The following is a 26,439-nucleotide window of genomic DNA, read 5'->3' as shown; positions in this document are numbered from 1 at the left end:
TGACTAGCTAGTTGTAGGTAGTAATTTACTTCCAAAGATAGTCTTATTTTCTAGACTAGTTACAAAAGAATATGAATGATAATCCAGTTAAATCTTTGATTTTAAATATCCAGGACCTTTAATTTATCCTTGAAAATCCATAAACTTAGGTCTTTGTATTTTATTCTTCCTATATTATCAATTTTAAGTTTGAATATTGATAGTTTTTACTTAGCTCAGTTCTATCTGTTATCATGTTTGAATTTAAGGCAACATTCCAAAAGCCATCAATTCAAGTTTGATTAACTCACCAACAAAGTAGACTTTTATAGTTTAAAAATTCTCCGTTGTTCGAACCCATGGTCAAACTCGAAATTGTAGGGTATTAGACATAACATCTTTGTTCACTAACATCCCTCTGACTGAAACTATAGATTACATATGTGAACAACTGATAGAAAAGAAAATAGAGATTCCTATCCCAATAAACAAAATGAAAGAACTTCTCTTGAAATGCACTATGAATATCTACTTTAAGTTTAACAATGAATTTTTCCGACAAGTAGATGGGGTAGCAATGGGATAACCTCTAGGCCCGATCCTTGCTAATATTTTTCTAACCAAACTAGAAAATGGACCGCTTAAAGACATCCTAAATAAGCTTGATTATTACTGTCGATACATAGATGACACATTAATCATATGTGACGAAAATATCGACAAACAGGAGATGTTAGACGCTTTCAATAATGTCCACCCAGCCATTAAATTCACCAGCGAGGAGGAAAAGGACAATAGCATAGCTTTTCTAGATGTCCGACTCTCTAGAAGAATAGATGGTTCCATAAAGCGAAATATGTTTAGAAAGTGTACATGGACGGGTCAGTATACCCATTTCCAAAGCTTCACACCTCTGCAATATAAAATAAATTTGGTTAAGTGTCTCAACCACAGAATCAAGGTATTATGTTCTGAAGACAGTGTGGAGGAAGAAATAGTTATACTAAAGAACACATTACGTAATAATGGCTATCCGGATAATTTCGTCAAAAAATACCTCGTACAAAGTATTGAAAAGAGAAGACATTGCGATACGGTCAGTAAAAAGACCTTATATCTGAAACTTGACTTTAAAGGCGACATAGCGGGTGATATTCTAACACGTCGACTCAAAAGATCTGTCGAGAGGACGTTTCATGCCGCCAAGTTACACATAACTTTCTCGATTAAACCAGTACTCACACAACTAATCAAGGATAAGTTACCGAAGATGGGCTCCTCCATGTGTGTATACCAATTCAACTGCTCCTGTGGAGCTAGTTACATAGGCCGTACTCAGAGGGCTTTATCCTTGCGTGTTCGTGAACATGTACCAGCATGGTTGGGAAAAGGAGTCACCAAATCGATTAACAGCACCATTCTTTCTCACTTGGTAGATAGTGAACATCATATTAAAATAGAGGAAGCTTTCTCTGTTTTATATCAAGTTCCAAAATATCTACCTCAAGGAGCTAGATTACGACTGCTTTACACAGCCGAAGCCATCTGGATCAACTCCAGAAGACCTAACTTATGCATCCAGAAAAAATATATCCAGCCTCTATGTTTACCCTGGCCTACGACTAGATCACCGAATACCTAGACTGAATATTATAAACCTCTTACCCCTTCCTTCCTTCATTTTTATTTATTTTCCTTATTATCATTATTTGTCATTATCTATATCTTAATCTTCATATCCATCATTCCCAATTTGTTGACCATAATTACCTTGATAACACCTTCCTTATTACATATTATATTCACACAATATTATTATTATTATTATCAGAATGGGTTTTGTGGAGATTTTAGAAATTTCACAGATTGAAATCATGAGTCAGTTGAAGCTAGACCACCATTGAAAACCTGGAAGCACTGGACGGCCGTTTCGTCCTAGTATGGGACTCCTCAGCAGTGCGCATCCACGATCCCGCACCACGCGGGGCTCGAACCCAGGACCTACTGGTTTCGCGCGCGAGCACTTAACCATTAGACCACTGAGCCGGCATCCAACGGTGTTAATGTCTAACTTCAACCAATCCACGAAGTTGCGCCACCGTACACCATTGTCTTCAGTGAGTTCCTATCTCACAACAGACCTGGTTGAACTCCACTGGTAACGGCTTCTCACTAGAACTTCGGGAGTTTTCCTGAAGTCAGTCACTAGTGAGCAGTTGATTATTATTATCAGAATGGGTTTTGTGGAGATTTTAGAAATTTCACAGATTGAAATCATGAGTCAGTTGAAGCTAGACCACCATTGAAAACCTGGAAGCACTGGACGGCCGTTTCGTCCTAGTATGGGACTCCTCAGCAGTGAGCATCCACGATCCCGCACTCATGATTTCAATCTGTGAAATTTCTAAAATCTCCACAAAACCCATTCTGATAATAATAATCAACTGCTCACTAGTGACTGACTTCAGGAAAAACTCCCGAAGTTCTAGTGAGAAGCCGTTACCAGTGGAGTTCAACCAGGTCTATTATTATTATCTCAGTTGACAAAATTATTTTCAATTTTGCAATAGTACTATTATATTATCTTATTGTGACTGAACAATTTACTGACCTTTATTGAATGACCTTTCTAATTTGCAAATATTACAATTTTTTGAAGTATATATATATATATATCGTAACAGATGCAAACGTTCACCATTTTTAACACATAACATTGTCAAACTCATTAAAACATGCCTTATTTTTGGCCTTTGTAAAATATTATAATTATGGACTTATAACTGTAGAGCCTGATGATGAAGTTATTGAAAACAATTGTTCGCTCAAATATTCTTCGTTTTTGAGTATTACGATAAATACATTACATTTAGACCTACTTTTTGGAAACTGCTGGTTTGGTTAATCTGTGATATGATCATCCATTGTTGGAAAATTTGTTGGAATCCGGATTTAGAGAGTGCTATGCTAACCTGGAGTCCTGAAGAGAAACGACAAAGAGGAGGGCTGAAGAACACACTGAGTCGTGCATTGGAAGCAGACATCAAAAGAATGAATAGTAACTGGAAACAACTGGAAAGGTTTGGCCAGGACAGAGTTGGATGGAGGGTGCTGGTGGGTGGCCTATGCTCCTTAACGAGGGGTAACCTTAAAATTAAACACTGTATTTACACGTTTTTATATGACAAATCGTTGAAAAATCTGACACAACACATACGTATTCTGTTTAATATTCTGGAAAATAACTTTGTTTTGTAACTGACATTGTCTTTTGAAACAAACAGACTTTTATCGCTTCACTAATAGACGTCTTGTTATTACAAATTTTAGGCTTGCGAACAATGATCAATAACAATGTTTTTACTGCTATCATTAGAAATGCTGATCTCAATCTCACACAGTACATTACTTCTCTCAATGATACGAGGATATCCCATATAATGGATGAAAATAAACAAAGATATTTTGTCATGAGTATATTGTCGATTGTTTCCGGTACTCAAATATTTTACAATCTTGACCCTATCATTTAACCACCCTAAGCTTGATATACACAATATACTTGATTGATATTGATTGATCAGCACTTACAAATAAAGGGAATGGTAAGCGTTTGAGCTCTCCCTTTGTTGATACTCAGAATTAGCTTTTGATCAGTCTTTGTTAGCAGATGTGTATTCTGTAAAGGATTACGTTTAAATAGACATTTTAACATAGGCTAATAATCTATCGTTTAAAATAGGAACTACTGATGTTTCACTCAATGGTGTCCACTAAGTTTTAGAGCGATACTCAGTTATCAACCATGAATCAATCTCAAACCAGTTACTGAGCATTTTACCGTACTGACAAATAAATAGGAAGCGTGGGACTATAATTTATGGACGACATTCAAGCGACGCTAAATTGACCTTGATAGTGTTCACCTAATAACTAGGATAAAATGAAGGTTATAAACCAGTGTGATGAATTTGAATTGTGATTTTGTGGTGTTTGAATGAACTAATGATTCCTTTGTACTTGTTGAATGCTTGATTTCGAATTCCAAATACAATACACTCGTTCGTGCTTATCTAGTACTTCTTGATCCGATTACGTTATTTCTGGGACTCTTAGTTCATACTATAATTCAAATACTCCTAATTATCACAGACTTACAGTTGATGGTTAGGATTAGGAATTAGATTTAGGGTTTTGATCACGAAGTGACATCAGTTATAATGCCAAAACTCTATTCAACCAAATGGTTGGGTGAATTTCGCGCCAAAATCCGAGACCTGTTATCACATACCTGATTGGTTTGTCCATAAATTATAGTCTCGTCATAGGTAGTTATCAAATTGTAAACCGGAGCTGAATCATTTGAAATCTGTAACTGGCTCATTGCATTTGTGCTTTTTACGTATAAACTAGATACAACAAATGTCATGCATTTTAATCTTTAAGATACTGGTTCATTAATCTTGTGGTTCAAACCCTGTGACAGCCAGTACTTTCTTTTAACTTCATCTTTCATTAGTAAATACAATATTTACTAATTTAATCAAATGGATGTAAAATTATCTAATTTGAACTTTCAGAGGATTCAATTAAATCAATCTAGCTACCATATTCATTCTGCGAACAATCGATTGAATATATGAAAATGAAGAGTAGACTAAAAATAATCTAACTGATTTACAAACTAGAACTGAGATTGATCTTACTAGTAATCATATACGTACTAATAACTTACTCAAAGATGTTTTTCTAAAGTTTTGATGAGAAATCTTGACACGTAATGTTAAACTATACCATAAATGTGACAGAAATTACCGAAGACATTGGATATCAACGGCTGAATGTTATACATTGAAAGATGTAGTAAATGTAAATCTTTGGGCTCATATTTGTTGTTTTTCTAAAGTTATCAAGCCGGCAGCTATATAAAATGTTGATTGGTATATACGTCTAGGAAGTAATATGAAACTAGCATCAAACAGCTATCCAATATAACTCCTTAAAATGATTCACCGACTTCTGTGAACCTTTGTTGTAGTTCACCGTTCATTTTAGTAAATTGATAAGAGACATATCTCTGTATGCAAAATCCGAATTAACAAACTGAAAATTGAAATAAGAACGGATCCAAATAACAAAAGTGCTCATATATTTGGAAATTGACGTGTGGATTCTTACTATATTTATACGTTACAGGAATTCTCAGCTAGTGATTTTAAGTGAATAGAAATCGTATGTTGAATGGAGAGTTTGGACTATATTAATAATGTCGTATGAATACTACATTGTTGTATGAATGCAGAGTTAAAAAGCTTGAAGGGTAACAAATACAAAACTATTATATAAATACATCTTAATATTAATGCCAATAAACCTGCACAGCTGATTGATAGCTGAGTAGTTATCAGATAGAGGTTTGTCTAGTTCATTAGTCTTGATGGAATTCTGTCAACCACCTTTCCATATAAGCACTAGATTAGGTAATTCATTATCGCATCCACCACTCTAAGATGTCAGGTAGCTGGAGGTAGTAGTGTAGTGGACACTAATCACATAATTCCTTGTCAGTAGTATGTTGCAGAACGTGACTTCAAAGTTATCACAGTCGTCAAACCGAGTGAAGAGTTTTAGTACGTCGAAAGCACGGTATACGCAAAATACTTGATGACCAGACGAAAAGGCAGTTCAGATTGCAGGACACATCACGAGATGCAAACTGATGATCGAAGGCTATATATATATATATATATATATATATATATATATATATATATATATATATATATATATATATATATATATTATGTAAATCCTATATAATTTCTTTTCACAAATAATCCTTTCAGTCATTAGTTAGTAATCAAACACCTGTACATGACTCAATGCTACAGAAAGCCATCAACCGTCCGAATAGCTCAGTTTTAAAGTCTGAGACTGTAAAGACGGGTCGTGAGTGTTGAAATTTTAAAGGTCGTTTTGTTTCTCCTAGCGTTGTAAGTACTCGTTGCTTACTGGTTCCAACTAGCAAGAAACCTAGAGATTATATTTCTTATCGACTACCTTTCATCAACTGACATAATAAATCTGTTTTTGACTAACTGAATTTTTACTGATTTTCATTCTTAATGATTATAAGAATGGGGATTTGTGGAGATTGTAGTAATTTTAACGGTTGAATTCATATGTTGATCTAAGCCAGACCACTATTGAAAACCTGTAAGCACTGGATAGCTGTTTCGTCCTAGTATGGGACTCTTCGTTCTCCATTCTGATAATAATTATGTGCTCACCAGTGATTTCCTAAAGTTCTAGTGAGAAGCCGTAAACAGTGGGGTCCAGTCCGTGTCGAGTGGAGACAGTTATCTACCTCAGACAATGGATGTAATGTTTCGCAAGATCATGGATCTATTGAAGTTAGATATAAACACCGTTGGATACCGGTTCAGTGATCTAAAGGTTAAGCATTCGCGCACGAGACGGAATGTCCTGAATTCGAGTCCGCCGTGTGATATCATGGATGCTCACTGTTGAGGAGTCCCGTACTAGGACAAAACTACCATGTTTTCAATGGTTGTCTAGCTTAAATCGACTCATGAATTCAACAACTTATTGGTTACTTAAGCATTTGTTTCTGACTCAACTCAGTAGTGTTTTATTTTACCAATGTTGCTTAATGTTCTTTCGATAATGTAATAAGAAGACGAAGATTATCAGAACTATGTGTTATATTAGCGCAATACAGTTCGAACAAACTGACTACACATATACTTGTTAAGAACATATGACACCTAATCACTCTGGATAATAAGTCAATATTACCAGGGTAGGTTTAAGATGAGAACAAACTGCTTTTGATCACACAAAGGGGGTTTGAATTTTCGTATGGCTAAGGCTTCAATAAACTTTAGTATACACCATTTACACTTTTAAACAATACCACAAAAGCCGAGTTAAGATCAATCTTATGGCCTGTTTCGATTATATGTTTTGCAATAGAGAATGATGGATATTTATCCTCTACTCTTATTGGGTCACTTGATTGTATTTGTTTCTGCAATCATTTTGGTACACACCCTAATTTTGAGATCACGATTACTCCACCTTGTCTCCTCTTAACCCATTCCCAGTCTAGTTGACCTTCAGTTTTCATATATAAATGTTTTTAACAAGTTTATATGTGTGGTCAGATTGTTCGAAATGTATTGCACTAATAATATCACATAGTTCTGATAAACTTCGTCTTCTTATTACATCATCGAAATTTATCAAAGATACTAATTGCTTTAAATAATGTTCTTTAAAACCAATGAAACAGATAAACCAGACGTTTATTCATTGATCTACTCGTTAAATTTGTGTTTATGTGCATGTGTGTGTGTGCGTGTGTACATTTCATTTAGGTAAGTATTTTTAAACTTCTATTTGGTATTAGCAACTATTAGGAATCATTATTAGGAATCTTAATTAAAATTAAAAAAAAAGAGAATTAATGTTTTCTTTATACATTTGAGTAAACTTAAACTACAATCATGTCTATAGTAAATGATTGATTGAATTAATTACAACGTTACATAAATAGTGCAGTTTACATTTTGTATTTACATTTTTTGATATAGAGAATAAGAGATAGAGAGAGGGAGAGGGGGAGAGGGAGAGAGGGAGAGCGAGAGAAACAAGAAAGAAAGAAAGAAAACAACAACTCACTATTTAAATTCTGTTTCTATAGGTTTATATATCTACTGTTTATTCATATTTGGCATGTGTGGTAAATACATAAATGTATGTTATAAATAAAATAATAGTTTAAATGTTTACAATTTAATAGATTTTTTTCTATTCATGATTATGATACCATACCTTAACAACAACCACAACAATAATAATAATATTATTATTATTACTATTCTATTACAATGTATTGGATTAATATTTGGTTGGTATTATACATTTCCTTTCATTTCCTTATGAATTCAGTTAAAACAGAAACTATTCATGGTAGTTATGAAATGATTGTTCGGGTAAGTTAAGTAAAAATGAGGTCTACTGATCATTCTTTCTTTCCCTACTCTTTTTTTGTACATTTATTTAAAACTACTATTTAGATAGATCATAATTACTGATTGTATATTTTCATAATCAAATTATTTGATGATAAGATAATAGGTCTAGTAGGTATCATCTTATTTGGGGTTTGTCAAATAGATATATTTATATTGTATAACTGATATTCATTCCGAAATTTGAAACCAGTATTGATCACTTTAAAGTTAGATGTGTTATGCAATCACTTAATGAGTTGTAAAAAAACGTACAGGTTATTCATGGAGTATAATATTGATGATCAAGACTCAATAGGTAAGTGGAAAAACGCAACAATGTTTGAAGCGAACGGTATTGAGTTCGAGTCCAAAAGTGAACGTCAACTCTGTGATGCAGGTACATTTAGCTGACGAGTCACAAATAGGACGAAACGCACGTTCTGGATTCCACTACTAGTCACTAGCCATCTTTGATTAAATAACTTGTGACTTAAGACTATATCGAGGCAATCCTCACAGGATGTACATATGCCAACATGAGACTGATCAATTGCAATCCTAAATAACAATGGGAAGATACAAGTAAAAAACAACACCAAGTGAATTTAATGTTAATTATTGGTTGTAAAGACTAAAATCTTACTTTTGTTCATATTTCATGAAGGACTTTAGCAGATGAGTTTCAAATTAGACCAACAACTCAATCACTCTCAGATATTATTCATGAAAGAAAAGAAAATTTTAACGGTAGGTAGCATTCAGACGTATGTTGAAGGAGTCCATAAACCAAGACAGATTGATTTTTTTTAGTTCTGATATTCAACAACGACAAAACACAAATCCATATGAATAATAATACATAATAGATTTGAGTAGTAGTGATTTTGATGTATATTTATGAATGAGTTCGTCTCATTTAATGTACCGATTTGTTGGATTATCAACGTTGACTTGATTCAGGGGTGTAATATTATTCAGTAATGATAAATGCAATTGGTACTATTTCTTGAAGTAAATTATTTCCAGCGAATAAATTCTGTTAGGTCATGTAATATACTTCTTGTTATTTGGAGAAGGGAATTCGTTTAATTCCCACGATGTCAAGTAAAAACACAAAATCTTGCACAATAAAGTTTTATTGACTCTGTACAAAAAAAGGACACTGAACCAAATACACTTATTTATGTACCAGTTTTGCACACATTTAGTGATTAGCTGATAAACAAAATGTAAGTGAAAAGATACACAGGGCTACTGTAAAACAGACCACAATACTGATGATTTTTTTTAAAGAACATGATGCTATTGAGTCTGGTTATCTGTTGAGATTAAATAAAATTACTGATTCTTTTTGTCATATCATATAAAAATCGAACCATAGATCTTTAAGTTACTCATCATCTCCTATAGCATTATATCATTTAGTCAGAATTGTATAGTCGCAGGGACAGATTTAAGTAAATTCCTGATATACAGACGAATGTATTTACAAAGCAGTAAACATAAAACCAAAAAATTCCTTTTTGATGACCTTTAAATAAAGAACACTTCTTAAGTATCACTTAAAGTTGTATCATAAATGTCAGTGACAAACTTTCTTAGTTATTTGTCAGAGGTGACATTCTTTTCTTCAGCTTTGTTGTTCTACAGTTTCCCAGTTGTATTCATATAATACTGTCATATCTCGACGAGAATGGTAGCTATTGGGATCCATTTATGTACTAATACTATACGTATACTTTCATTATATAATTGTTAAGTAATTAAACTATTCATATTCGTGTTACTCTTATTATAAGCTTTATTTTGATCTATGAGCTATCATTATACGATTTACCAATCTTGAGTTATATCTAGTCTATCAATTATTATCTCCCACATTCACAGCCACTTTTGCCTTGATCTTGTACAAATGTTACTTTCTATTTTATGTTGTGATGTGGTCTGTTTGGTTTGTATCTAAACCCAGTATACTTGAAATACGTGATTTACATCGCAGAGGATGAGATTGGTGTTTTGGACTTAACAGGCAGGACTAGACAGGAAGCGGAAAAAATAAAGTCTCTAGACTAATCGTATGGGTTTTGTGCGTCGTTGATCCGGTCGATGAATTACCGTTCTCTAATTGTCGGTATCATTATGTTATATATTAATAGGAGATAAGTACACAAGTTATAACATTTGAATGATACACAGTTTATTGCTTAATATATTCTATTATCAGAATTAGACAATGACTCGTTTTGTATACGAACTAAATTAGTTCAACTCATTCAACTTAAATCGAAATCACTATTCTATTTAATAGTAATTAAATATAGATGTATATTGAAATAAAAGTATTGTCCAATTAAGACTTCAAATCAAGTCTTTGAATCAATTCAATGTACTATATCTTTGAAGTTCTTCCAGAGATTATTATTTCTTCAAGTAACGTAAATTATGTTGAACATCCGTTTATTTAAATAGTTTTTTTAAGGGAATTTGATTTTTTTTAAAAAGCCGGTAATTATACACCTACTGAATACATGAAAGAATTAAAGTAGTATTTTATTTTAATCTAAAAATGTTTCTACGACAGTTTTCTAATCTCATATAAAACAGATGGGTTTTATGGATATTATAGTAATTTCAATGGTTAAGATCATGAGTCAGTTGAAGCTAGACCACCATGGAAAACCTGGAAGCACTGGACGGCCGTTTCGTCCTATTGTGGGACTCCTCACCAGTGCGCATCCACGACCTCGCCCCCTGCGAGGTTCGAACCCAGGACCTACTGGTTTCGCGCGCAAGCACTTAACGACTAGACCACTGAGCCGGCATCCAACGGTGGTAATGTCTAACTTCAACTAATCCACGAAATTGAGCGACACATCCACCATTGTCTTCAACGAGTTACTATCTCACAACTGACCTGGTTGAACTCCACTGTTCATTACTTCTCACTAGAACTCCAGGATATATCTCTTGAAGCCAGTCACTAGTGAGCATATGTTGATATTATAGTAATTTCAATGGTTAAGATCATTTAAGGGTAGACTATTGATCTTAAAATGTTTTCACATTAAAATATTGATATGCTTGCATATTGTTATGCTTATTTACCTACAACAGATTCAATTTTTTTCTTAGAACTCTATTCTGCAAACTATAAACAATACAAATAACACCAAATCTGTTCATGCTATGTAGATGCTTTTTTTAATAAAGTAAGAACAACAAACTTAGAATCACGGTATGAATTCATTCATTTCATAAAACCTTTCAATCTGTTTACAATGTTGAAACAATAGCGATAATTTAGTTGAAGATGTTTTATGAAGGTTACATTTATCTCAGAATGATCTCATTTGAAAATCATTGAAAGTCATGGTACACTAGATAGCTGTTTCGTCATTTTATGAGACATTATCAATGGACAACTAAAGCTTGATGAGTTTATAAAACCAAGACTTTGAAGCCTCAAGACGAGCTCTCATTTCTAAGAAGTTTCATACTAAGGTCATGAAACTGTCCAATACTACTCGTTTTACATTGGTAAACCAAGTGAGATCAATATATGATGAACAAGATCTACAAATGAGATCTATTATTTGAGAATAATATATATACCCTATATCATATTAAAAAATGGTAATAAATACGGGAAAACTACAAAAATGTCCTAACAGTTGAATGTTTATGTTAACACATAAACATTCTGAGAGAAGACTAATAAGAAAACAAAACAAGAACATAGTTTTCTGGTAAATGACAGTCAATACTGAAAGTTACGTAATAACAACTGTCAAAAGTAATTGAATAGATGTGGTGTTTGAATTAACTAATGATTCCTTTGTACTTGTTGAATGCTCGATTTCGAATTCCAAATACAATACATTCGTTTGTTCTTGTGTCGTAGTTCTTGATTCAATTGCGTTAATCCTGGGATTCCTAGTTCGTACTATAATTCAAATACTTTTCAGATATTATAATAGATCAATAGTGTAAAACAAGTAAAGCTGATTAAAAAAAATAACTTCAGAATGTAAAAAATAATCAAAGTCACCAAGGTGTGTAAGATGGACAACTGTATACTTTTCAAAGTATCAACTTCTTTTCAACCTTTTAATTGATATGCCCTTCAAAGGGGCAACATTATCAAATTAATGATGAACAGTCGAATTGTTAATAACATGTTGTTAGTGTTTTATAATTGTGCCATATTCATTGCCATTATTTCACTGATCTTCATTGATGTGAAATAAAGTATATGCATTCTTTTATGTTCTTTATTCTTGCCTGATAGGAATTATTTTAATAGGATAGATGACTTGTTATAATGTTTATTTATTTGAAGTAAACAGTTAGAGATCAGATAGAATGATCAGTTTAAAACTTCATTAGATCTAGAAGGTTTAAAAGTAGTTCCATTTACCGTTCAATAATATTTTGTTGTGTTTTTATCAATAAATATTCGTCCCCCCTCTCTCTCTCTCTCTCACTCTTAACCCCTCTTTTATTTTCTTATAGACTAAAGACCCGAAATCCTTTAATGGTAAATGTAAGTAATGGTTATTTGATCAGTTTCATTTCAATTACAGTTAATAATTATCAGTACTGAGATGTAACACTAGTTAAAGGTTATTTCGAATAACATTGATTAATTTCTCATAGAAAATTATGATTTATTTAATGATGTAATTATTATGAACTAAAATGAATCCAATTTATACTGGCTACTACTAATTGTGAAATCCAATTGCAATCAAAATTAGATTTCATAGATGGATCAAGCCTAGAATCTTTAGATCATTTGATGATCATAGTTTGTGTAGATTACTAAATAAATATTCGTTATTCAACATTTTCTACTACATCCAGTTGTCATCTAGTGATATCGATGATAATTGTAAACTGGAAGAGTCCAGTTACATTAAGTTCTTTGTAAAAGTCAGACAGATAAAATACCAATTTAGGGTCAACAGCGCGACGTGGAATTTAGGTATGGAATGGCTTTTAAAAGAAGAGGATTATGCATCTGATTATGGTCTCTCCTCATATGTCGTTTTCTGAGTTAACCGGGGCAAATATTATAAATCCTGATGATGTTTCTACATTATGATTCAATTTTGTTAGTTTATATCCTTTTACTCTTCCCAATCTTCGCATTTTGGAAACCTGGTTGATCACCGTTAGAACCTCTAGATCGTAAATGAATTAAATTAAAGACTGTGACAGATAACTGTGTCTAAGCTGTCTCACCTGAACTTCACCAGTCACTATGTTTCACAGAGACCTGAAGAATACATGAGGGGATCTAAGTTAGACAACCATTAACAATCTAGAAACATTGTACAGCCGTTTCGTCCTAGTATGCGACTCCGCAACATTGTGTATCCACGATCCCGAACAGAGGACTCGAACCTAGAACCTTCGGTCTCACATATGAACATTTAACCTCTAGGTTAGATCGACTCATGAATTCAACTATCAAAATTACTACAATCTCCATAAACTCTCATTCTGACTAAAATATGTGTTTGTAGAGATTGTTAGCGGACTCATAAATGAAAATTTTGTGATCGAATCCCGATAGGGTTATATGTTTTCACTTTCAAGTCCCATACTACAAAAAGGATGATTGTCTACCAATCCTCAGTTTCTTATTGGTTTGTCAGTTAATGATACGTCATGATAAATACTTACTAATTCTATTTAGTTAATATTCGTTAAACGAATATATTTGGTCTTTTAATTGACATATGTCGAATTCATTTGTGTTTCCGTCATAATTTGAGCTAATACAAATAATTTAAGCTAATAATGATCATTTTTTGGTGTAAATTTCAATCAACTGAAACTTAAATTTGGTTTATTTTAATCAATTTAAAAATAGTAATTTAAGATCTTAAAGTAAACTTGTCAATCAATGTTTAATGTTTTGAAGAAAGAAAGTTCTATAAACATGAGATGATCGGATGTTTTAAGGTGGTGGCTAGAGGCAATCGATAAGAAAACCCTGGATCTAAGTTACATATTATTTGACACTTATCATCAAGGTATCCTGGTATTCTTGGAAGAACTGATTCTTTTTATAGAATTTGAGCACTTGACACGTATTTCATAGTCAGAGACATTACTATTGAGCTATTAGGTTAACTTGATCGACATAATCTGATCAACAATAAGGAAGATATAAAGTACATAGGACTGATTACTACTCAGTGGTCAGTCAATCGTAAATTCATCTGTTTGTTGTTCAGAAGGTCATTCGCGGTTGTAATAGATCAGTGGTAATGCCCCTGACTGTGAAGTGGTCGAATCCTACCAGAAGGATCAGTTCTTTCAGGAGTACAGGTACACCTTGATGATGAGTGCCATATAAGATGAAACACATGTCCAGGGTTTTCTTATCGGTTACCTTCAACCACTACCATACATCTGAATATAGTACACGAGTTATCTAACCAGTGAAATAAGTGGCCACATTAAAAACTGACTGACAAAATTTGACCAGCACTAAGAAGAATTTGACATGTGTGACATTGGTCATCACTCATTGATCAATCAATTGCAAATGATAGAGTGTTATTCGATAGATCGCTGCGAAATAAAATTGTAATATAAAAGTGTTCAAGACATATTTTTAGTTATCAGGACAATCTAATATTCCTTATACTAACATAGGATACATCGAAGGCGGTTTATATTGAGAACTTATAACAACTAAAACAAACTGAATGTTTAATACATTGTAACAATGAGCTAAAATAGCCTTCATTTAACATTGAATATTCTTGTCAACTTATCAACAGATAAGCTACTTCCAACTATCATAACTTCAATATTAATCAATTGTTAATGTACAGTTGGTGGAGAAGATTTGTAGCTTAGAAGGATGATTTTGATGGAGTTTGGTTCTCTGAGCTGGATGGTTTGGTCATGGAGCTTTCATCGTTCTTCTGAACGACATCATCAGCACATCATTCAGAAGAACGATCAAAGCTTTACGATCAAATCATCCAGCTCAGAGAACAAAATTCCATCAAAATAACGTACAGTTAAATGATGACTTATTCATAAAAAATCACCATTTTATTGATTAAATAGTAAAATAAGTCTATATGAGACTAGTCTAACTCTATAGAAAATTTTTGAAGCTCATTGTGTGCTTTAATATAAATTAATTCTACTTTCCGTTGTCTTGCAACTGAAATTTATTTAGTCACAGTGATATACATGACCTTCTTCCCCAAGAAATAATAATATAAACGTTAAATTGTTAAAGGCATTTAGTATGTAGCTTTTGACCTAGATTTTAGGATATTTAGTGCTGTTCATATAGACGTACATGCAACTTTAAAGCAACTAGTTCCTCCGATTAAACTCAAACCCACCTTAGACAATATAGAATTCTCAGCAGTGGTATATCTGATCTGAATAATTCATTATTTAAATGGACAAGCCATCAAATATTACAGTTACATAACCTTGAAGGAACTGATGGTCTCTATAGGATTCAAGACAGCTCAGGCTACTTTCAATCACTTAATATCAAACATAGAACACATTGATAACTATTCACTTAGACAATCGGTCGTATATGATCTCGATAGTTAGAATTAGATTAGCACTAAAAGAACAAATAAACATGAAATCGATCACTCCTCACTAATCAGTCGATGTTACAATCAATATGAATTCTGTAATACACGTTTCATTTCATTTTTAAGCTATTCAGTAAGATTCATCTGGATCCTCGAGATATCATCCGTCTTCTTGTGAGAGCTTAAATACTATATTTGTGGAATTTAGTTAGAAAAAGTGTCATAACTATGTTTCGACATTCTCCATAGAAGTTTCAGATATTTTTGAAGCCACATTAATGAAAGCCTATGACAGCGTGTATTTCATTTAGATTAAAATTCACCTCTTTCGGTTGTATGTATATATTTATATCCAAGCTGGTAATCAAGTAAAGTTTCATTTATTTGACGTTAAATAACATATTTTTGAGTGATTTGCAGATACACCAAGACTGCTTTCACTGAAGTGAGACGCCTTACAAAACTGCAAACCAGTAGTTGAATGTCAATAACCATTCCACATACCTATATGATCTAAACATTTGTTAATATCAATAAGCATGGTATCTAATTTAACTTGTCATAGTTTGAATGATCCCGCTGTTTGTATTCTTGACTGAATTGTAATCAGCCTTAGTTCGTATGTGTTTTTTCTGTAAAGGTCGTTTCAATATAGCCATTATGTCACAAGTTTTTAACGAAAAGATGGAATGTGGTTAATAGTAACATACATGATGCAGGCTTTGCTTTATTTGGTTCTGGTTATCTAGATATACTTGTCTTCTCGTAATGATGTTCACATTGAGATTTGAACCAATTGCATTTTGCTTCAAACAGCTAACGTATTTTCATCAGTTGAGATCATGAGCCAATTGAAGCTAGACCATCATGGAAAACCTGGAAGCACTAGATGGCCATTTCGTCCTATTGTGGGACACGTTAGCAGTGCGCATCCATGAGACCCCTTCTGATACTAATCAATATACGCTCACTAGTGACTGGCTTCAAGAGATATATCCTGGAGTTCTAGTGAGAAGTAATGAACAGTGGAGTTCAACCAGGTCAGTTGTGAGATAGTAACTCGTTGAAGACAATGGTGGACGTGTCGCTCAATTTCGTGGATTAGTTGAAGTTAGACATTACCACCGTTGGATGCCGGCTCAGTGGTCTAGTCGTTAAGTGCTTGCGCGCGAAACCAGTAGGTCCTGGGTTCGAACCTCGCAGGGGGCGAGGTCGTGGATGCGCACTGGTGAGGAGTCCCACAATAGGACGAAACGGCCGTCCAGTGCTTCCAGGTTTTCCATGGTGGTCTAGCTTCAACTGACTCATGATCTTAACCATTGAAATTACTACAATCTCCAGAAAACCCCTTCTGAAAGTAACGCATTATTCACTGGGCTATTGAGTTTAATTACCCACTAGCTTATGCAATGCGTATATATTTGAATTCAATTTTAGTTTTCTCAATCAATATATTCAGAACAACCGACACAAAAATCCTAACATTGTTGTAAAAAGACAGTGATTGTTCATACGGTCACCCACAAACATTAAATACATTTCACATTTGCATATACCGTTAATAAATTATTCTCTTACAGGTAACCATCATGTTTAAAATGATTGCTATTGTTTTAAGACTTTAATCGCACATTAAAGCTTCATCATGCCATTTGATTGACTTAAACAATGGTTTATTAAACTACTTATGAATTTATAAATGACTATGTCAGAAATTAATATCAGTGTTTCCTGACGATTGCTTCTGATCATCTAGCATTAAAAGATAGTGAAAACGATTTTGAGTCACTTAGACTAATGACCACATTACAACCTGTTAGATAGAATTCATACAGAACTATGACAGTGGTCATAAAACAATGATCCGTTAATGTACATATTCATATGCATCTCGGTTATACTTACTACGGTGAAGAAATGGATTCTATTCATAGTTTGTAGATAATTTTCTATTATATGTAACTCAACTGTAAAACTATAGACCAACAGTTTTCATTTCATATCTATCAATCAATCTACGTATATGTGTAAATAAGAGAACAGATACATGATCATGTGAATCAGTAAGTAAGATCCCTTGATTTTGTTTATTTTCACGAATTTTCACATAATAATCTACATAAATGTTTTACTACTTTAGTCAGATGACAAATGATTTAACATTCATTTATACTCAAACCCACGATGGTTATAACTAAAGAAACTTTACAATGATTGAATTCATTTAAGATTTGCATTGATCTTTATCAGTATTTACTAAAGCTATAATTTGATTATTTAATGTAAGAAAACTTTAAAACAGTTAGTGTGGTAATAGTTGTGTTCTAATTATCTACCTCTGGATTGATATGCCAAGTATGTGATTCATTCAATTCCTGTATATCTACTGATATAGTGATATAATCATTATTAACTGTACTAAATCAATACGAAGATATATATATATATATGTATAATTGAAATCCAACATCCATCAGTAATAAATTACATTCCGAGTGTAACTTGCTGAAGTCGATAATCTCATGTTAAACTGTAATTATTAAGGATTACGAGTAGTTGATTAATAAACATTGTAAGGGAGAATGTTGTTTATTATTCGGTAGTAACTTATTATCAGTTGTATTTTGTAGTTTACATCACGGACTGATGCTAGACTACTGAAGAAGCAATTGTTTTGTTCTAGAACAGGATTTTACAGAAATCCTCATCTACAACCTCATCAATGATCAAATCAAAGACTTTCCAGAATTCACGGAGGGAGCTTAATCTTTAATTGGTTGTCTAAGTAACTTTAGTTCATGACTAATCCTGTGAAATTGGATAATCCGTCGATTTATTTTCATTTACACATGTGTAAGTCTGAATAGATTTGAGATGATTACTGATGACATACTTGATCATTCTGGATAACCTGTATGCATATTTGACTCACAAATCAAATCACAATGAAAGCTTTTGAAGACTATTAATTTTAGGAAAGTATTTAATACCTAAATATGCAAAATATTTGAAACAACTTGGGCCTGTATTTACTACTAATATTGCGTATCTCAATTATGCTGCACATTTAAATTAATCTATCTTCCTGTCATTTGAGAAAGATTTCTTTGGTATACTGACTTTTGATCCATGAGTGATCTGTTAACGGATATTTCTCAATCCCTTACTTTCTTACTGATTTGATTATTGTAATACTTGATTGATTGTATTAGTAAATCCAAAGAGAATTCCTATCTTGAACAGTTATAGATTGAGAGTGTTCATGAAACTGAATGATGAAAATTGATGACATTCCAAACTTATGAATAAAGGAAATCTACCGAAAGTTGCAAAATGGAACACAAGAACTTTATGTTTCATAACTAAAACACTGAGTTTAACAAATCTATGTGCACAAACTGATGGATATTAATACAGTTTTACACTTGATCCATTCCAACAAGTTGTTTTAAATGTTGTTGTCTGTTTGTAAAATCTGTACTCAAACTACAGTGTCATAAATATAAGAATTATAGAGATTGATTTCTACGCATTATATAATGAGATGAGTTATCAGATTTACATCTAGTCCAGATGCAAGATAGAAGGATAGAAAAAGTCATGTACTGAAGGATTCGATAATACACTAAATCTTAAATTTTATAACAACAGAAAAACATGCTAGTAGAGAAATAAAACACAAGTCGACAAATGACTTGGTAAAGGTGAATATTAACTAAAATACTCCTAGAGATGGAACGAGCTGTTTTCGTAGATTAAAATGAATTTCTGGTCAAAAGTCTTGAAATCATTCTTATGATGAATTTAAATATTTCAAATATGTTTTGATTGTGTACTGAAGTGGATTCTTTTACAAGGGATGAAATAACTGTTCAAAATGCTCCGGGTTTTTTGAATAGTTGTTTAACTTAAGCTGGTTTATGATGTGAGCTAATTGTTACAAGCCTTCAATCTCTATAATAAACGTATTTTAATCAATAGATAACGTTTAGAAGAACTTCATATATTCTGATGAGAAGCTATAACCTGTAGAATATCAAATATGAACATAAGACATTTATCGCTTTGGAAATCAATGATAATGTTGCACTGCCATAAATTCCATGAGGTTGGGATTGGAAAACTAAATGATTCTAACTCAACGGTTTCAAAACAATATGATGTCCGTTAGTTCTCACTTTTGAGGATTCCTATAAAGGTACAAAACGCCTATCATATATTTCCGGATTTTCCATGATTATCCAACCAAGATTAACTTTATTTGTATCTAATTCTTGTTGGATGGTTTAGTTTAGTCAGTCATTTAAATTCGTATTTAGGAGAAATTTATTCCTTTAAGCTTTGTTAACACTCATTTCATTGTTTATATCAATAATCCATATTTTGTAAATTATTATTTGTTATATGTCTGTTTCAGTATGTGGAGTATGTTTGAAATTTTATAATTCCGCCATGTCATTGTTTCTGGATCATACTAAACTTGAACATTTACAAGAAAAATTAATTAATATCTGTGAATTTATAGGACCATTTCGTGATCAAGTCAGTTGAGTTAATTAATTAAATTTTCTTTGAATTGTTATTTTAATAATATTATTTTAAAACTAAATGTTTTACCATATGTAAATGATAGATCTTTTCTTGATAAGATTTCAAGAGGATTGAAGTGTGTTGTTTGATAGTATCAGAGAATTTCAAAGATTTGAAGTAAATGATATTTACGATTTAATACTATTGATTTTATATACCTCTTGACATGTTGAAGTTAATTCTTATTTGATCCCTTTTCAGTTGTCTCTCATCGTAGTTTCTTCTTCTTACAGTAGATCGTGTAAGGCTTGGAATCTGTTGTTGAGAGTTATCTTGAATTCGTTGAGTTTGACAGTATCTCGTAAGAAGGCTGTATTGAACCTTCGTACTACTGTCTTCCCAGCTGTTTAGTGTTTCTTTAGATTCAGTTTCATCTTGACCACAACCAGATGGTGATCTGAAGCTGTCAGCTCCTCTCCTGGTTCTCACATCTTCCATAATCCTATTGAATTTTTTATTGATATAAATATGATCGATCTGGTTCCCCGTTATGTGATCCGGTGAGATGCATATGGCTTTGTGTATGCATTTGTGTGGGAATATTGTGCGAGCTAAAACCAATTTGTTGAATGCACCTAGGTTTGCAAATCTCTCACCATTTTTATTTCTCTCTCTCTCTCAGTCCATGTTGTCCCATGGTATCTTCATATCCAGTGTTGTGTGTTCCAACATTGTCGTTTAGGTCTCCCATCAAGATGATCAGGTCTTTTCCTGGACACTTCGCTATCATCGATTGGGGCTTTTCATAAAACTGATCTTTATTGTCGTTGTTGCTATCATTGGTGGATGCATAACATTGGATAACACTCATTGTGATTCCCTCCTTCTTTGTTTTGAATAATGTTTTGATGATTCTGGGTTCATGAGACTCCCATCCTATAAGTGCATTTCGTGCTTGTGTGGACAGTATCAGAACAACTCCCTAAGTGTATGGAATATTTTCCTCGTCATGATCGGAGAACAGCAACATCTTCCCCGAATTCATCCTTTTCTGTCCAGCTTGAGTCCGACGTATTTCACTGATTCCGACCACCATCAAGTTGTATCTCCTCATTTTGTAGCTATTCGAATAGTCCTCCCGGTCTCCCACATTGTCCGGATATTTCATGTATCTATATTAATTGTTGCTCCGGTTGTCAAAAGAGATATCGGCCTCGTGACTTCCGAAGAGCCTCGGCTTTCATCATGAGGCCTCATAATACTTCTGAGTGAAGATCCTTCAACTCGGAGGAGAGAGTTCAAATGATTTAATTTGTCTAATTGCCTTAGCGTTTTTTAGCAGGTTATTTTACGGGATGGGGTTGTCGACCCCACGCCCAACCCTCCTCCTTTTGTGGGCTTGGAACTAGAGGTAGCCCTAGAAGAGCTACAGGCGGAGCTTCGTTTCTCTGAAGCTTTAACAAAATAGATCTAGAAAGTCCACATATTCACACCTGGAAAGCGTATACGAGAAGCTAGCAGACTATGTCGCTGACGGGGCAACGCAATAATATCATATCAATCCACTTTATGCAAACTGAAAGACATAACAGTGAATGAAGTTATCTCTTGGTTTATTTGATAGGTATTAATTAATGTCTTTGACTTTCAGCCATACTCTGATTGTGAGGTCTAGTGATTCCATCCAGATACCTAGATCGAAATAGATGGAGAAGTTTTGATTATGGGATTAGTGGCTAAAAGTTAAACGCTTTAACCACCGAGCCACCTCTTTATAAAAAAAGCGAATACTATACCATATATAAACTAAGTTGAACAACCAATACATTGAACAAAGTGGACTTCAGCTGCATATACATGTACATGAACATAGTCTAGTAATAGTAGGAAATGTCACTGATTATGTCGGTGTTTTCAGACGACTGATTACATGAATGTGATTGAGGAAACATGATAATTCTAAAGTTGAGGTAGCTCAAGAATACGCAAAACGTTTTTCAGGCACTTCATTTACGTCAAACGAGTGTCACTTGATAAATAGACAAATTTATTCTATTAATTCATCAAAAAAACGGTAATCAATCACACAGTAAGAGGTGAATCAAACAAAATAATCAGCTCTAGTATATAGATGGAGGAAGATATAATACAGGCTATTGTATCATCAGTGGATTGATTGAAAAGTTTAACTTATACTTGCAGTAGGAGTTGATATAATTGTTCATTTAAACCAAGTAGCAAAGAGAATAGAACATTACCTAAATACATTTCATGTCTTGGAAGTTTTGAATACGTATTAAGTGATTTCATGCAATATTTACCTACTGTACTAAATTAGGAACTGCCCAGCATATATGGTGTAATAATTATTGATAGTAGTTATCACAAATGTCGATGATAATGTGTTAATAACTCATTGACTAAGCATATATTTCAAGTGTTTGGACTTGAGTTTCACTATTTATGCAATGACTAGTTATACTACTAATTAATTTCTCAAATCAAATTAGATAAATGAAGGTTTAAATGTAATTCATGTTCCCTACTTTTAGTCTGTGAATTTTTCTTTCTTACTGAACAAGTTTTACACACCATTTAAAATTAAAATTATTATTTTAATAAGATAAAATGATTAGTCAATAGACGTTGTGCAAAGATCACATTACAACATAAATGTATAGTCGAGTATTCCATGTGATATCAAGATTAATTATCTCTTGGCTTAATAGTATATCAGATATTTCACATATCATCACAGATATATATGTTGTGTAAGATGAATGAAAACAAAAGATTTGATTACTACCTAGATTTTTAAAATCCATTCGTCTACATTACGAACCTGAAGAGTAAGTATTGATTTTAAGTAGTGTAATGAAAGTATTAGCTATTATTTACTTGGCATAATTTGATAGACAGTTTATTAAAAACTTTATTCTACTGACTATTACCGCACTGGATAATTAAATTATGTGGTAATTATTCGAGTTTCGGGGTAAACATTAACTTTGGGATGCAGGTACATCCAGCTGACCAGTCCTAAATGAGAAGAAACGCGCGTCCTGGATACCACTGTTAACCACCATAATATTTACTTATAATGCTTGTGACTTGAGGTAATATCGATGTAATCAGCATAGGGTCCACACATTCCAATATGAGACTGATCAAATGCTATCCTAAACATTATTGGGAAGATTCAAATAAACAATGCAAAAATGAACTACTAATATTATTATTACTAGTACTGTAGTAGATGCTACTCACAAGATTTCTTGTAAGTAGTATGTTGCGAAACGTGGCGTTGAAGTTGTTGGACAGAATGAAGAGTTTCAGTATAACCAAAGCACGGCGTCATCACATTACTTGAAGATCAGACGGTAAAACAGTTCAGATTGAAGTATACACCGAAGGATACAAACATGTATATATGTACTGCGTAAGTGTTTTGTAACTGCTTACAATAAACATATATATTCCTTCTGCTCATTTCCTTCTTTTACAGTAGTATCAATATGAATAAAAGTATTTACAGTAATAATAATAACTCAAATGTTTATATGTTTTCTTTATATTTTTGTAGTGTGTAGCCCTAGTCACATTTACAATGTTTAAAGCAATTAATAAATCTATAGCCCAAATCGATCCATCGGTATCTTGTGAAGTATGTAGTTTTTATTTAGATATTTATCAAAATTTCTTTAAAATATATAAATTTATAGTAAAAAAAGAAAACGATTGCGCTTAGAAACCAATTTTAGTTATAATTACTACTTAAATATTTAAATCCAATAGGAAGGGAATCACTTTAAATCTTGTTCAATTTCATCATTGACAAATAATGAATGGATTGGTTGGTGTTGGACACCACTGGATGCCGGCTCAGTGGCTCAGTAGGTTAAGCGTTCGCGCGCGAGGCCGAAGGCCCTGGGTTCGAATCCCGCGAGTTGGGATCGTGGATGCACACTGCTGAGGAGTTCCACAATAGGACGAAACGACCGTCCAGTGCTTCCAGGTTTCCAAGGCTGGTCTAGCATTAATCGTTTCATGATCTCAATAAAAAAACAATGAATAGATTTGTTAAGAGATTTAAAAGTGTTTTCATATATTTTCACTGTCATTTAAATCCTTAAAGATAGTCAATCAGAAGAAGATGATTAAAACATTTGGTATGACCATAATTTATGAACGACCTTTGATTGACGTTAAAATGACCTTGAGAATGTTCACCTACTAACTAGGACTAAATGATGGTTATAAACCGGTGTGATGAATTCGAATTATGATTAACAGTTGATGGTTAGGGTTAGGCATAAGATTTACGGTTTTGATCACGAACTGCCAAAATTCTATTTAGCCAAATGGATGAATGAGTTAAGCACCAAAATCCAAGACTTGGTATCCTAAATCTGATTGGTTCGTCCATAAATTATAGTCTCACCAGTAAAATCTTTCAACATTAAATATAACATTCTATGTGTAGTGTTGAGAACAAGAATTAAACTCTGAAATATGCGGGAACTCTAAGTAACTTGATTATTTCTAGTTACTTGAGAGTCATCTGTATTCAGTATATCTGTCAGTTATCATTAAAACTGATGATACTGGACTAATCTAGTGATTGATTTACGGGAATTTTATTTGGAAATATAACGAACTTCTGACTGAAGAAACTTAAATCCCATTAGAAAGTAATTAAGTATTTTTCTGTAAATCAAAGACTGAAACAAACAATAATCATCAATGATTTTGAGATGGCGGAGAAGATTTGTAGTTCTGGTGGATGATTTTGGTGGAGTTTTGTTCTCTGAGCTGGATGGTTTGATCATGGAGCTTTCATCGTTCTTCTGAACGACATCATCAGCAAAAACTTCAGCTAGAAGTGAAGTGTTCGAATTTCTCCATATATGAAAGCTCCAGGACCAAACCATCCAGCTCAGAGAACAAAACTCCACCAAAATCATCAATGATATTTATAATAATTATATACGATAATACACAGTTCCTCATGACAGCTAATATACTCAGAATAAAAATAATTGAAGGAAATTTTTCAATACTTCAGTAGATCTTCCTTGAAATAACAATAAACCAATGACGTTATACATGTTGCATCTTAATTTCTAAAAGTTATTGTTTTGTTTTAAGCATAATCACCAATGCGTATATATTTCTTGTTGAAAAATTGATGTGAAGGTTTCATTTCTTTGAAAAGTAACCCTAATCAAAATGATTAAAAACACGAACAATCACATCATTTCATTCCTCTTTACTTACCTATTACAACAATCAATAATCATGAGCGGTATAGACATGAATTGTCTTATTTTTTGTGAATGTAGTAACATATAGCATATAATCCCATGATCATCTAATACATTGAAGATGATCATTTTCTAATATAAAGAAAGTTTTTCTATGGAAATAAACATTGTAAGTGTGTAGTGATCATCATCATCTTCATTTAGGTATTTGTGAATAACTTAATCCATTTTTGTTAGGAACTTTCATTTGATTATGTAAACGTCTATGACAATCATTGTTATAAGTTTCTATGTGTTTAATTCAGACTTGTATGGCACCAAACAGTTTTGATTGGATTCGATCAATAATCTTGATACTTACTTGAAAATCAATTCGTTTTTTAGTATAGAGTAGATTTATTTGATATTTCACATTATTTTTGTAAATGCTGAGATAATACCCTGAAACCTGAACCTATACAAGTAGTTTTCTTCGTATACCGCCTGCTAAATCCTTGTCGTCAAGGTTTAGTTAACAACTTTATAAAGAGATATTAGGAGGCACATGTAGTAAGTAAGTAATTAGGATCCTAGAACCAATTAATACTATTCTTTTCTATTCGTATTTAATATATCAGTTTCAGCGGTTATGTCATTCCCCCCCATGATTTTGGTAGAAAAACGAATGGTTAAACCTATACTTGGTTATTAAACTCATCATCATCATCATCATCATCATCAAAATTTTATGCCAAGAAATTATTGTATCTTGTATCTATAAAGTATTTAATTAATTTTTAATATTTTCTATTTCAGGGTTGGTATTTATGTTATAGAAAATAGACAATTCAGTTCAATAAGTACATGAAACTGTGGATCTTGAATTCATTGAATACAGTGAAAAGTTAATGATTTATCTTTTATTTTTTATTTTAATGATAAATAAATCTTTAATATTATGGATTTTAACTAAACGTTTCATACCATATCAAATACTCTATAGATATTTAGTATAATACTAATTAGAGAATTAATCAATAATAGAATCTTTTCATTGAT

At 32.8% G+C, this 26,439-nt stretch overlaps 1 protein-coding gene across 3 annotated transcripts; it reads left to right on the top strand.

The window, feature by feature from the left end:
* The first annotated feature begins 7,484 nt into the window (after positions 1-7,484).
* On the top strand, positions 7,485-26,439 carry MS3_00006917 (uncharacterized protein). Of its 3 annotated transcripts, XM_051215156.1 has the most exons (8): positions 7,485-7,557; positions 7,596-7,758; positions 7,805-7,912; positions 7,954-7,997; positions 12,531-12,561; positions 20,025-20,149; positions 23,721-23,801; positions 26,197-26,343. In XM_051215156.1, exons 3-8 carry the CDS (start codon positions 7,819-7,821, stop codon positions 26,221-26,223), a joined length of 402 nt encoding a protein of 133 aa, XP_051068342.1. In that variant the 5' UTR covers positions 7,485-7,557; positions 7,596-7,758; positions 7,805-7,818; the 3' UTR covers positions 26,224-26,343. The 3 variants fall into 3 exon arrangements, with proteins under 3 accessions (XP_051068342.1, XP_051068340.1, XP_051068341.1); XM_051215157.1 differs by lacking the exons at positions 7,485-7,557; positions 7,805-7,912 and having other exon boundaries at positions 7,594-7,744; positions 7,963-7,997; positions 26,197-26,439; XM_051215158.1 differs by lacking the exon at positions 7,485-7,557 and having other exon boundaries at positions 7,594-7,758; positions 7,805-7,997; positions 26,197-26,439.

The sequence above is a fragment of the Schistosoma haematobium genome, chromosome 2, assembly GCF_000699445.3.
Source record: "Schistosoma haematobium chromosome 2, whole genome shotgun sequence".
NCBI lineage: Eukaryota > Metazoa > Platyhelminthes > Trematoda > Strigeidida > Schistosomatidae > Schistosoma > Schistosoma haematobium.
This window is presented reverse-complemented; position numbering and strand designations above follow the sequence as displayed.